Below are 13,869 nucleotides of genomic sequence, written 5' to 3' on the forward strand. Positions count from 1 at the left end.
TCCAGGTTCTAGTTCCCACTCAGGCATGATGCTCATTACTTTAGGCCAGTCCTTGACTCTCAGCCTAATCTACCTCACAGAGTTGTTGTGAGGATAAAATTGAGAGAAGGAGGGCTGTGTAAGCTGCCTTGGGTTCCTTGCAAGAGGCAAAAGGGTGGGATATAAATGTAATAAGTACATACATACATTTGAAACACACAAGAGCCTAACACAATTTGTAATGTGCATGTGCTCGATTTCCAAATGTAAGCATCAAGTTTCTTGTGAGAAACACTCCTAACTCTTAAAAAACTAACGGCCACCCAGTCACTTTTCTACCCAGAATTTCTTGATCCAAGGCCGATATTAAGGTATTAGAAAAGATTTAAATACGTCAGCATTGTGCAATTACATTTTAAATCTGAATTAATGGCTGTAAAGTGTGTATGCCTTTGTCTCAGTAACAGGTCCTGGCAAGCATGGGAGACATGAAATTCTTATAGTCGACATTAAAGTTAGACACACTTCATACAAACTTAGTTATTAGTGAATTTTATTTTTTCAGCACACAAGTCATAGTCACTGATCTTTTAAATGAACGTTATTTAGCAAGCTACCCCTCAGAGTGGGGAAAGAAAGTGTGAAATACTGCCACACACACTCACATCCTCACCACTACCACACACAGAGAATTAGTGACTGAATAACTGACTGCTTCCTCAAATTAAACACTTAACTTGTTAAATCAACTGAAATTGTCCCATGATGAGGGAAGCAAAAAAAAAAGGGGGGGGGATTTCTTCATATCACATAGGCATTCCCACCTTAGCCATGTAAAAATAATTTTTTTAACAGGAGAGTATGTCTTAATTTCTCTGTCTATTAATACTGGTAAGTTACCCTGACAGAGAAGACTGTAAAAACCCAAAGGGCTACGAGAAAGAAAAAGATCAGTATAATGTGCATGCCCCAATCACAATGAGGATTTAGGGCCGCAACATGAATTTTTTATACAGGAGTCACTTCTGAATAGGAAGTTGCAAGAATTCTGGAAAAGTTTGCCATGTTTTTTTGATTGCGCCTCATGCAACAATATGAATATGAACCTGAACACACTCTGGGAGAGTGCGCAGGACAGGAAGGCCTGGCGTGCTATAGTCCATGGGGTCACGAAGAGTCGGACACGACTGAATGACTGAACAACAACATGCAACAAGCCACACATTGCTGCCAGTTGTAGATGCATGCGCGCCTTCCACATGTGGGATTCCTTGCAGTTTCCTGCGTGAAGAGAGATCTGTATAGGAAATATCATTTTGTGCGGAACAGGTTGTGAAGCACAAAATGGGCCTATTTTCAAAATGCTACAACAGCCCTCCCCAACCTAGCGCCTTCCAGAACTGCTGTATTACAATCCCCATCTTCTCCAGCCAGCTTGGCCAATGTGTATTCCAACACAGTGGTTGGGAAAGGCTGTGAAAGGCTGTACTACAAAGTGCTTCTGAAAATGAAAACGCTATTGCTTTCATTCATAATACATATCGCTTCTCCCCCATGCTTTCTGCTAACAGTCAGTCTGGTGGGGTGTTCCTGTGCATTAACAATATATCTGGCAGAGCAGCTTCTTCCATTGGCTGGGACATGACAAGTCTGTCTTCTTTGAACCTTTTGATGTTATGCAGCTGTTTTTAAAATCCTAGAAAAACATTTGGGTCAGGAGCTGGCAACTTTGAGCTGTTGCAATTCCTTGCGAGTGCTTGAAATACGTGGCAATTGCCCACTTAAATTTGAAGGCTTACCCAATGTCTCAGCCTACAGGTGGATTGTGCATGCACTCCCTAGCTCATGGCTGGGGAACCTGTTATCCTCCAGATGTGGTTGAATGACATCCCTGACCAATGGACATGGTGGCTGGGGCAGATGGGAACTGGAGTCCAACAACATCTGGAAGGCCATTGGTTCCCTATGCCTGCCCTAGCTGAAGGTGAAAGGACAGCAGACAAATTGCTAGAGAATCTTGTCCAGCAGGATGAAAAGTGATGTAAGACTATTTATACAGATCCATTTAATACACAAGGATAACCACTAGAGGTGTTTGAGGAAAAACAAAACCTATCTAGGTTGGATAGCAAATTGGAAAATGGAAAACATGCCAGATTCACTATCGCCTAGAGGAGATTCAAGCACTGGTGATAAGTGCCCCTTCTTTTAAACACACATCTAAGACAGACTGTGCGAATACAATGCTTTGACTTAGGAAAAGGCTTCCTATGAAGTCAAGACATTCAGCGAAAGTATTAATAATAACCTGTACTACTGCATTCAAAGCCCAAAATTAACCTTATGAGTATTATACTGGAACTCTGAGATAGGCAATTCAAGTCCAAGTAATGGAAAGAATTACTGTGGCAGTGTTAAAATTTAAAATGACAAATCAAATAAGAAAAAATTAGAACACACTTAACAGTGACGAACCATATTTCCAGTACTTCTGCAACAACAAATGTTCAGACACCAGTTTTCCTCTAAGAAACACTACATCAGTCCTCACTCCATTTCAGCAACGGCCTTTTTGAAACAGCTTGAAAAAAACCTTGTCTTCAAGTGTGAAAGCATGCTGAATGAGCTGCAACTCCTCTTTACATACAAAGCAAACTAGAACACTCACTTTGATCAAGGCTACTGAACAATATCAAATTCAGTATATAGAACAGAGATAATGGGCAGGATAAGCAAATAGGTTTAATGGCAATAGCGTCCCTTCCCAGGAACTGCAGAAACTCTTAACCTTGTGCTGAAGTTGGGGGAAACCTAAGTTCTGACCACCCTCACAAAACTACAATTCCTGGGTTTTCCTAGGGGAAGCCACACAGCTGAACAAGTTTCAAAATGTGTTACTTTTATAATATATAGTGTTAGACAAGACTGAAATGCTAGCAGCAGCTGCCACACAAAAATATGCCAGCCTTCTTCATTTACTCTCCTTCTGAAAGAATATGGATGCACTTACATAGGAAAGCTATGCTCAGAAGTTTGACATCAACATAATCCCATATCACAATCCCAAATAATTCCTCAAAAATAAGCACGCTGTACATTCGAGGTGTTACATGACACTGTTGGCTAGAAACAAAAAAACCTACACCAGGCCTCACCTCAGTTCACCAAATGTTAACTTTGCACAATCTCAGTGGTTATCTATATCGAAGAGACTGCTCAGAAGTAAGGAAAAGGAGTTTTGAACAATGTCCAAAGAGGTTTTCTTGTGCCATCGAAAAGCTTGGCTCACAAAGGAGATAGCAATACCTGGTTACTTTTGCAATTAAGGGTGCAATCCTATGCATATTTAGATAGAAAAAAAGTCCTACAACTCCCAACATGCTCCAGCCAGCATGGCTAGCTGGGGAATGCTGGAAGTTGTAGGACCTTCTTCTGTCTAAACAAACAGAGGATTGCATCCTAGGCTTCTTAGCAGAGCCTAGTGATTTAAACTATTTTATTTGCTAAAATGGTTTGAAAATCACAGTGTAATACCTCGTGGTACTGCTGAATGAAAACACTTGGACACGGCAACTGCAGAGCTCCTTCTCTTTGCTACTGCTATCGCTTCACTAACACAGTGAATAAGCAGTATCATATTGTACCCCGAAAAGGAAATTAGGAATTGGCCTTTTCTAAGTAACTTTTGGAGGGCAGTGATTGATGGTTACTATGCACCATTTTGCTACACCTTACAGAATGCATGAATGCTAACAGGAATGACAACTGCTCAGAGCACTGGGTAGAATAGCTGGGCACATACAGAGACCCAACCCAGCAACCTAATCCACATGGGAACCAGGTTTCCAATTATACATCTGCAATACTGAGCACATAAAAGCCTGCCCTGCTTAGGTCAAACCACATCCAGCATTATGGCAATTAGGTGCATTGTCCCTCACTCCTACCCAAGGAATCCCAATATGAGAGTCGGCCCTGCACACATGTTTGTGCCAAAGGCACTGTTGACCTATGAATGCAGTACAGCAGGGATGGGGAACATGTGGCCCCCCAGATATTGTTGGGCTACAACTCCCATCACCACTCATTGGCTATGCTGACTAAGGCTGATGAGAGTTGCAGTCCAACAACATCTGGAGGGCTACACCTACCCCACCCCTGTGGTAGGGTATGCAAAGCCTTTTGCTGATCTAGTGGTTCTCTAAATTACTGCATCAGGCCTTCACCAATACTATGGGGTATACTACATAGTGAGACCATGGTAACTCTTACTGTACAACATGAACTGTGAGTGAATGTTATTATTCAGAAAACATGGTTAACATCAATTTGATTCATTCCCAGCATAACGGTAATCAGATAAATAATTTAAAAAGTCTACAGTGCACTGAAATTATACTGCATTTCAGAAAACTACCCCACATATTCACATCTTGAAACATCTTTACTAGGTTAAGACACATTAAAATGAAACATTTCCCATTAAAGATGCCAAGAAACGGGATTTCGTTTTATTGCATGACGTTGCATAAGGAAGTATATTATTGAAAACTGTAAGGCATCATGCAATTATCCATAAGCTGATTCATTACTATTCTTTGAGAGGCGGTTATACACTCTACATTTATAAAACCAGTTTTGAAAAAAGTACATAAAAATTTAACATGATGAGCATTAAATATGACCAACAAGTCTGTAGGGCTGAGCTGTTAAAAAGTGCATTCAAAAAACATACTGTGCTGGGAATTAACAAAAGAAAAAGTGAGGAGGGGGCTGCAGACAACAGATAAGCTATAAATTTCAAAAGAAAGTGGTTTTATAGGACTGGAGACTAGTGTTACAAGATCCAAAATGACAAACTTGCTTAAAATCTATATTCAGTCTTTACACTTAAAATTTAACACAATTGATACAATAATAAAAAAAATAAGCTTTCGTAACCAAAGTCTATTGAGTTCAAGTTATGTACACTGAGTGATCAAATAATGGACAAGTTTGGATAGTATGTACTAATGTGATTTTGGCATTAATCAATATATTGTGCCATCCAGCGAAATCCTTCACCGTAGCCTTGCCTCTTTAACACACTGCACATGAAGACTTCTAAAGGTCGGGTGTTCAATTCCTTCACTGGGACATTCCCCTGAAAATGAGATAAGAATGAGGATAAACATTGAAATGCAAACCTAACAAGACAGAGCTACTGCTGGTAGAGGGTTTGTCTGCACAGGGAGGAGGTGTTCAGCGAGCTCTGGAGGGGATTCCATTCTCCTTCACGACCAGATGCACAGACTGAGAGTACTGTTAGATTGATCTTTGTCACATGAAGTTCAGGGAGCCTCGATGGAATGAAGCATCTTTGATCAGTTGAGACTGATATGCCAACTGCGCCCCCTCTTGGACAGAAATAGTCTAGCCACAATTATCCATTCCCTGGTTAACTTCTAGGCTGGATTACTGCAATGCACTTTACGTGGGGCTGCCATTGAAGACAGTTCGGAAATTGCAAGTAGTCCAGAACACAGCAGCTGGACCATTAATAAAGCCCAGGTGAAGAGATAATCTCTTGCCTGTATTGATACAGCTCTACCGGTTCCCAGTAAGTTTCCAAGCTCAAGTCAATTGCTGGTCTTAACCTTTAAAGCCCTACATGGCTTAGGACCCAAATACCTGTTGGACTGCCTTCTCCCCCAACTATCTGCCCATCCACTAAGATAGTCATCTGAAGCCTTTCTCTGGGTGCCCCAGTGACTGGAGGTTCGGTGAATGGCAACTGGAGAGAAAGCGATTTCAGTGGTGACTCCTCAGCTTTGGAACCCCTTCCCCAAGATGGCCTGTCGGGCATGACTTGTACTAGGCTTTTAGGCGTCAGGCAAGAACATTTATTTTCCCAGGTTTTTAAGAGCTGCTACTGGCAGCATTTTTCACTTACAGCAATTTTTATTTATTGTCTATTTGAAGGGTCTGTTGCTGCATTATTTGTATATGTTGTATACTTCATTATTACTGTACTTCTTAATGAGTCGGGTGACGTGACATGACAACCCACCTTTGGCAGCCAGCCATGGTGGGTTATCACGTTGTCCAAACCTGCAGTGTTTTCCATGAGGTGGCTTTTTTTTCTGGAACAAGCCATGCTGAGAACCCATTCACTAATGGGTTGTTGTTCTTGCCCACAATGGGTTGTCATGTTGTCTGAACCGGGACACCAGTTTTATCATGGGTTACGGCAATTGGCTACAGAGCCGCTCAGCAAGAGGAGCAAAAAAGCCTGTGTCACACATTTTTTGCAATCTCGCCAGTGACTGCCCTTCCACCAATGCCGAAACAGCACTTTGGAAGGAAAGTCATCAATCCCCTGGCTTTTAAAAAAACACACCGGTGCCTCAAAAATGCGCAATCGGGGTCATAACGTTGGTATTATTATTTTTTTGTCAGTCTTTTCCAAGTATGCACTTACAGCTGTCCGATATGTGTAGTCTTACCTGGTCAATTTCCTTGTATGTTTCAGGTGTCAAAAGGAGGGGTAGAGTAGGTAACATACAAAGAAATTGACAAGTTGAGGTTGCATATCAGCTAATGTGTGTACAGTTGCAAAGGACCAGGGAAGAAATAATAGTAAGAGAAAGGAGGGACTGGGCAGTGCAATTCAGAAGCACCGAAAATGGGGGGGGGGGGAGTAAGTTTAGCAAAAGGCAGGGGGGAACAATATCTCCCCCTTGGCAATGTGATCCTCTCCCGTTTAAGTGTTGAACAGCAACTTCTCAGTGTCCTCTACTTTTTCAACACTTCCCTGACTCTCCAGCTACTTCAAAAAGGGGAGATATTTACTGGGTTTGCACGACTGCAAGGGTAAAAGAAGCCATTGTCGTTTCTCCCTGTGCTGGTTGTTTACATAATTACTTGCACTCCAGCACGGGTTGGCGTGTCATCTGAATGCAACACAGCTGCTTTTGTACCCACCCTACAACCCCTAGTGCATGTTGTGGGTTGTAGGGTGGGTACGAAGCCACCCCTGCCGCACCTCACGCTGGGTTTGGACAACATGCCAACCTGCGTTGTGGCGCAGGTAATTATGTAATTATTGTGGCGGAGGGAGAAGCCACGATGGCTTCTTTTAGCCCCATGACTGTGCGAAACCAGCCACTAATTCCCCCCACCTTTTCGCAGTTCCTTTTTGGGGCTCTTACTGCTGCAGTTACTGTAGTTCCCTGAATTTTTTTTTAAACCCTGAAAAGGCAGCTGCATGAGATGAATGGGGCCCCCCCGGGGGGGGGGCAGTGGGTCTACATACTGCTGGTGCCCTATTTGCTCTGTCTCATTATGCCACCCTCTAAGGTGTTTTTTTTTAAAAAAACTGTTGGAAATATTTGCCTTTTTTGGAGGGACTGGGAAATAAATGGAAGGGAAATGCACGCAAATTTAATGCCTGGGAAGTAAATGGAGGGAAAATTTAGTTAATATGGCTTATTCACAGCGTGGTTTAGCATGACATGGAAACACGCCCATTGTTTCTTTCTACTTCGTAAGCCACACTGGGAACATAAATTTATGTTGAAGGTACAGGATATAAGTTACGTAAATAAATACTTTTCGAATACTGCTTAAGAAGCTGGAGGGATTCTTATCAATAAACTAATCAATCTCACATTATCTATTGGTAACATATGACATATTGATTTAAGATTTAAAGTGGTGGGGAGATAGGCTGATTTTAACAAGTGTCGTTTGATGGTTTGTACACAAGTTGACTGACTGATACTTATAATGCTAAAATTCTCTCCAGTCATTTGTGTTCTGAAAGGCCTTATTCCAAGAACACAGAAAAGTAGGTCTCGTGTATAGAGACACACATGTTCTGAGCAAGCGTAGTAAGAGTTTCACAAGCACAAGAAGTACTGGAGAAATCTGTTTCTAGTATTCTGAAATAGAATGCCTATTGTTAATAGCACAAATAGATAAACTTGGTTTTACATTTGAATCCTTGAGTTTATTGTTACAGGCATTAACAAGAGCATTTTTCATAAGCTAACAATTCAGATTTTCATCAGGTGATTCTAAAAAAAAATTTGTATTATATTAAGGTAGCAATCCTATGCCCCCCCAGACAATGTCTGGGGGTACATAGGATTGTTCGGTTTCTGGGGTCCAAGGACAGAAACAGGGCTCTGACCTCGGATCCCAGAAACCATGCTCCCTGCCCCTCCCCCTTGTCGCCAGCACAGTTCTGGCTATGTCTCCACACTCAGAAATGGAGCATGGAGGCGGGAAAAGGGGACGTTCCTGGGAGGTGAGGAGACTCAGGCATCAGCCATACAACGCTGGTTTTGGCCACTTCCACCTCCTTCTCTCCCCCTCCAAAGTGCCATTGCTAGATGGGCGAAATTGCCTGTCTAGCAGAAATGCAGGCTGGCTAGAGAGTGGAAGCGAAGATCACCTCCCTGCTCCACCCACCCTGCGCTGGATACTCGGCAGCCTCCAAGTTCAGAGGCTGCTGACTATCTTCATAGGACTGCGCCCTAAAAGTAGACTTTATCAATACCAGTTTGGTGTTGCTATTGTTACTTTTCCTTTTAGTTTGTAGTTGTATATTGTATTGTATTTGTTTTAAAAATACTGTGTACACTGCCCTGGGATCCCTAGTGGATGAAGGGCAGTTCATACATTTTGAAAAATGAAATAAGTTTTTGAAATGGTTCTGCTAAGAGCTACGGTCTCTGTAAAGGTTTATTTGTTCTTGCATTATTTTAAATCAATGCACCACTGTAAAAGGCTTTCTTAAAATAAAGAAATGTTAATGCCGTGAACAAAGGCACCAAGAAATATGGAACCATTCCAGAATTTCATATAACCTAGGAGTAAAGCAGACCTCAAACACTTGAGCAAGAAAGTGACCTATGCACTGAAGTTATGCAGTTGGGAGAAATGCAAACAAAAGCATTAATACCTTTCCTGTTGTCTGGCCATACAAACCAAACATCTCTCGTAACCTTTCTTCACTGATGGCTTCTGGTCTGTCAATCTTGTTACCAAGAATTAGGATAGGCACATTAGCAATAGTTTCATCAGTCATTAATGCCTATGAAGACAGGAGGAAAGATACATATTTTATTTTATACAGCCACAGACAGATATTACCAAACATAAAGAGAGACTCCAGAAGTCCACTATAGAAGACAGAGAAGCCATATTTACTGTACAATCTCTATGCTGTATATCAAAATCAAAATACATTCAAAAGAGAAGAACATCACACATCATTAATAACAACATGGCTTTCCTTCAAGTGACTACACATTATGAAATTAAACAAGGATAAAAGAGGATACTATGAACCTAAAACACTAATCAAAGATCCAAAGAAGGTTCACGGGTGGGCAGTGGGGGAAGAGAGTGAAGTGACAGATCATCTGCCACTTCCAAAGCCATGCTGGCTTGCACTGGCCAGGGCAAGAAGTGTTACTCTTTTTCTTCTCCAGCACTGAATTGTTTTCCCCTCCCATTGGTTTCAATGGGACAGGAAAATACCTACACCAACTCCAGGCTAGCCTAAGTGATTGGCTGTTCCTGGGATCTCTTGAAGGGGCTGGGGAATGAAGTGGCCTTGGAACTAGTGGATCCAAGGTGGCTCTTGGAACAGTGGAAGCACCACCGGTGGTAGATCTACGTCCACAGAGCTTTCTGCTGGAGAAGGGACTATTCTGCCCCATCCTAGCCCCCTCTAGCCAGCAGATTTTGGGATTAGGACAAAAGATAAAGCTTTAGAGAACTGCATATGTAACAAACAAATTATAAAACTATTAAAAATATCATAGCATTAAAGCATCATATAGATCTGTAAAACACACCAGATATGCTAAAGAATGGAAACAATCATGTCATTTTTCTTTATTAGAATTCTTTTTATTAAATTTATCAATAGGATACAAAGATAAAACGAATAGAAAAGAAAACATTGAATCAACAATGAATCAAAGCCAATATCATCAATAGTTCAAATTCATATGCTTGGGTATCATCAAGTCAAAAAGACAATACTTTGTAAGTCTCATATCTTATTTCCTTTTCATTTCACAGCAAGCCAATCCATTCAGCTGTTTTCAAATTGTGTAATCACAGAGGCATTTAATAGACTCATACAAAAAAGCAGCAATAATTTGTATAATCAATAATCAATCAGTTCCCCAGGTGTGACAATTTCCCCAAAAGATTCAGAGGGCATGTTAAAGCATTTTTCCTCCTCCACACAAATAAATGTTTCCTGCAACTATCCTTCAAAGTCCCAAATAAGCCCACATTTTCTGCAAGACTAACACCCAGCAGTGCCTCCTGTGAGTACAGTAAATTAACTGGATACTGATTATATAAATGAATATTGCTTATTTTCTGTATGAATCCATAAAATATCTCCAGGAGATTCCACACTTCTATGAAACACAATTAAGGTGAAATTCCAAAATCACTGAATGGACTGGCCTGCCATAAACTGAAGGGGAAGTAAAGCAAGTGAGAAAGATATACACATAATTTACCTCTTTGACAGTACAAAAGCCATATGCATTTTGTAATGTTGATGATGCATGCTTATGTCGAATTACATGTGATTATTTTCATATGTGTCCAGTTTATTTTCCAGATGCCTTAATGGAACTGACACTTTTTCTGGTTCTTTACACATTCAGCTCTCTAAAGCTTTATTTTTATTTTTCCACATTGAATTTGTGAAATTTCTTTTGCTTTATATAGACACTGTCCAGAGAAAAGGGAATGAAGAGGTTTAAAAAAAAGACAAGCCTAACTATTTATGTTATGACATGTACACCCTGATCTTCAAGAAGATTTCTCTTAGGGTGGCTTACAAATAATGGAACCACGGATCTATTACTCAAAATCTACAGCTGAGCAGTACATTTGTTAGGAGTATTAAAGTATTGCTCAGTTGTAGATTTATTTTCTTCTCATGGACCATAAGAAGAGCCCTGCTGGATCAGGCCAAGGGCCCATCTAGTCCAGCATTCTGCTCACACAGTGGCAAACCAGCAGCCCACAGGAAACCCACAAGTAGGACATGAGTGCAATAGCACCCTCCCGCCCATGTTCCACAGCAACTAGTGACCAGCACAGCTATCTTTGTTTGTTTATTAGGCTCCATTACTGCACAAGTTCCCTTTAGCGCGCTGGATTAAGAAGCCTGGACAACATCACCTTAGAACACAGACACATGGCAGAACTTAAGCCCAAGGCGTCAGCACTCCTTTACCACCTTGTATTAATGTTTTAATATTTATTAATCATTCATATTTATATTAGTATTTACTAATATGGCAAAAGGTGCTGTCCTTGAGGACACAACTGTGGTAGGGGGAAACTTGGATCTTGACAAGCAACAAGGAGCTCATGGGGGTTTTACGCCTACCACCCTCCATGAGTCCCTGCAAGAAACAAGTATCCTCTTTCCTCTCTACACATCACAATGACATACATTTTGCTAGTATTTTAATAGACACCAAATACATTACAAACTCACATCAAGTTCTTTCTTAGATTCAGCCAATCTTTCATGATCCGCACAATCCACCAGAAAGACGATGCCATTGATGGCAGGAAGATAGTTTTTCCAAACTCTACGAGCTAACAAAAGAGGGTTATAAAGGAACTGCAAGAGGAAATTATCTGTTACTCTCATGGCTCTATTCACAGGAGCTAACAGCATCTCATTAAGCAGCAAAAACTTCAAAAAAGAGCATTTGGAGCTATATTTCAAAAGCCTTTAAAAAGCCCACTCTCTTCCATTCCACAGATTCAACTACTGGGTCTAAAATGGTAAACCATATTATTTTTACTGTGAGAAACAGTCTTAATATCCATACATCCATTTCTAAACCTGTGCTATACTACATGACATTTAGAGGCAAATGGCTTGCTGCTTTTAAAAAAGCAATTACTAAATTCAGAGGTGGAACTTCAAAAAAAATTAAACTGTTTTATCACCATTAGGAGTACAGATCCTCTACACAACTGCCAAGACCCCTTCTGTTTCAGCATTTACTATATTCTAGCAAAATGCTATATTTAATCCACTGGATACCCAGGGCAGTATCCTATCGTGTCAACCCGCTAATGCAAATTAGGTTGTGCTAGCCTGTCATGCCAGCTCACTCAATTCGTGTTGCACTAGAGGTCCTTTATGCTTGCACAACCTAATTCGCATTAATCGATTGTCATGGTAGGATACTGCCCCCAGCTTCCAAGATGACTATAAATACAAAATCAAGTAAACTGAGGGAATAGTTTGCCCTAGTAGTATGCAATAGTGGAGCAAATCCAAATGTGTATATAATAACTTTAATCTACATGATCAAGTGATTTTACCTACATTGAACCTTGTTTTAAAGAGTAATAAACACAGAGGTGCTGCATTACTTTAGCCTCTCCAAAGAATCAGAGACTAATGTAAGGCTACGTTAAAATTCCAGTTTTACAGTAAATATACACACACACACACACAGAAAATTAGGTGCTGCAGTTATCCTGGAGTTATTGAAACACTTAGACCTGGTTCACATGCCATGGCAGCAATTCCTGGGTTGTTTAACCTAGGAATTGTGGGGATGAGAGGAGTGTGGGAGCTGCACATTCATTGTTTCCTGGGTTGTGTCGTGATTGCCCATGGTTTGTTATTGGGTTAAGGTTGTTTCTGGGTTCGCACATCACAAAACAATCCAGGAATCGGGTCTCTGTCGGTTGTTAATTAAAAATGGAAACACCAAGGGCGCACCTTGCACACTCCGCTCGTCCCCACAATTTCTGGGTTAAACAACTGTGATGTGTAAACCGGGTCTCAATGTAATGTAATATTTAACTTGTTTTCATCTCATTAAGTGCAAATACAGTGACTTCCCTGTTGCATCAGAGGTGGGTCCTGCTGGCACATGGGCAGATTATATATATACACACACACACACACACACACACATATACTGCCCACTGAAATTAAAAACATTGTCAAAATTGGGGATAAAAGCATCCCACTTGCAGTATCCCACTTTTGACACACAGCAAAGAAAGAATAAAATGTTAACTTAACCCGTCCATGTTATTGTGATAATATGAGCAAAACAAGCCTTCTGCTTGTTGACATCACTTACCTTGTTCATGTCCACCTAGATCAAAGGTAGTGAAAGTCATACCAGCAATTGTCAGCTCTTCTGAAGCTGCAGAAACAGAAAACAGAATAATTTTTTAAAAATACGCATCTTGCCGCAAACCATTGACAAACATTCATCTTTCATTATAGAATGAAACCAGGGCAAACTGACAAAATTAAGCCAGAGTGTTTGGAACTGAAACAATTAATACCCTTGACCCGAAGCATGCTAAAATGCTTCGGGTCAAGGGTAAAATCAATTTATGTCAGTGAGACCTCTCAAGTACACCTGCATAGAATTGCAACCATACTCCCACTGAACTAAACAGCTTTATTAGATTATTCTGTTTTAATGGCCCTGTAAATGTTGACCATTTAAGAGCTATAGGGTGCAGTCTAGAGAAGTAGGTATGTTTAAGGTTGCAAGAAGGGTGCTGTTGTACTCATGTCCTTCTTGTGGGCTCCCCATGGGCATCGGATTGCTCTTTTTGAACTTCCTTCTTCTCAAATCATGTCAGAATTCTGGGGCATTAATGTTAGTGTCTACTGCTTGGGGATATTCAATCTACTCAGGTATGGGCTGTTGGAAGACACCACCTGTGTCAGGATCCTGTCCCTCCCTGCAGCTTTGCACTCTCTCACCAACCCACAAGGGGAGCCCATCCCACAGTTTGAGAACGACTGTTGTATTTCTTACTCATCTCCTTCTCCACAAGCTATTTGGTGGCATAAAAATTAATGAA

The 13,869-nt window shown here is 40.9% G+C and overlaps 1 protein-coding gene across 2 annotated transcripts in view; it reads right to left on the minus strand.

Annotated features, from left to right (window-relative positions):
* Positions 1–515: 515 nt before the first annotated feature.
* The window catches only part of SAR1B (secretion associated Ras related GTPase 1B), a 33,154-nt gene continuing 19,800 nt past the window's right edge, over positions 516–13,869 (minus strand). The window contains exons 4-8 of one of the 2 annotated variants that reach the window (XR_014788394.1): positions 13,128–13,193; positions 11,507–11,610; positions 8,927–9,058; positions 3,422–5,122; positions 516–3,349 (exon numbers count right to left, since the gene is read on the minus strand). Coding sequence is in view for 1 of the 2 variants with exons in the window: in XM_084838921.1 (XP_084695047.1) it covers positions 5,006–5,122; positions 8,927–9,058; positions 11,507–11,610; positions 13,128–13,193 (419 nt within the window). In the remaining variant the exon portion in view is untranslated. Of the gene's footprint in view, positions 5,123–8,926; positions 9,059–11,506; positions 11,611–13,127; positions 13,194–13,869 lie in introns of both variants that reach the window. The other variant, XM_084838921.1, reaches the window with a different exon arrangement.

The sequence above is a fragment of the Heloderma suspectum genome, chromosome 2 (assembly GCF_057233095.1).
Source record: "Heloderma suspectum isolate Gila_16-S chromosome 2, 16-S_ref, whole genome shotgun sequence".
Taxonomy (NCBI): Eukaryota; Metazoa; Chordata; class Lepidosauria; order Squamata; family Helodermatidae; genus Heloderma; species Heloderma suspectum.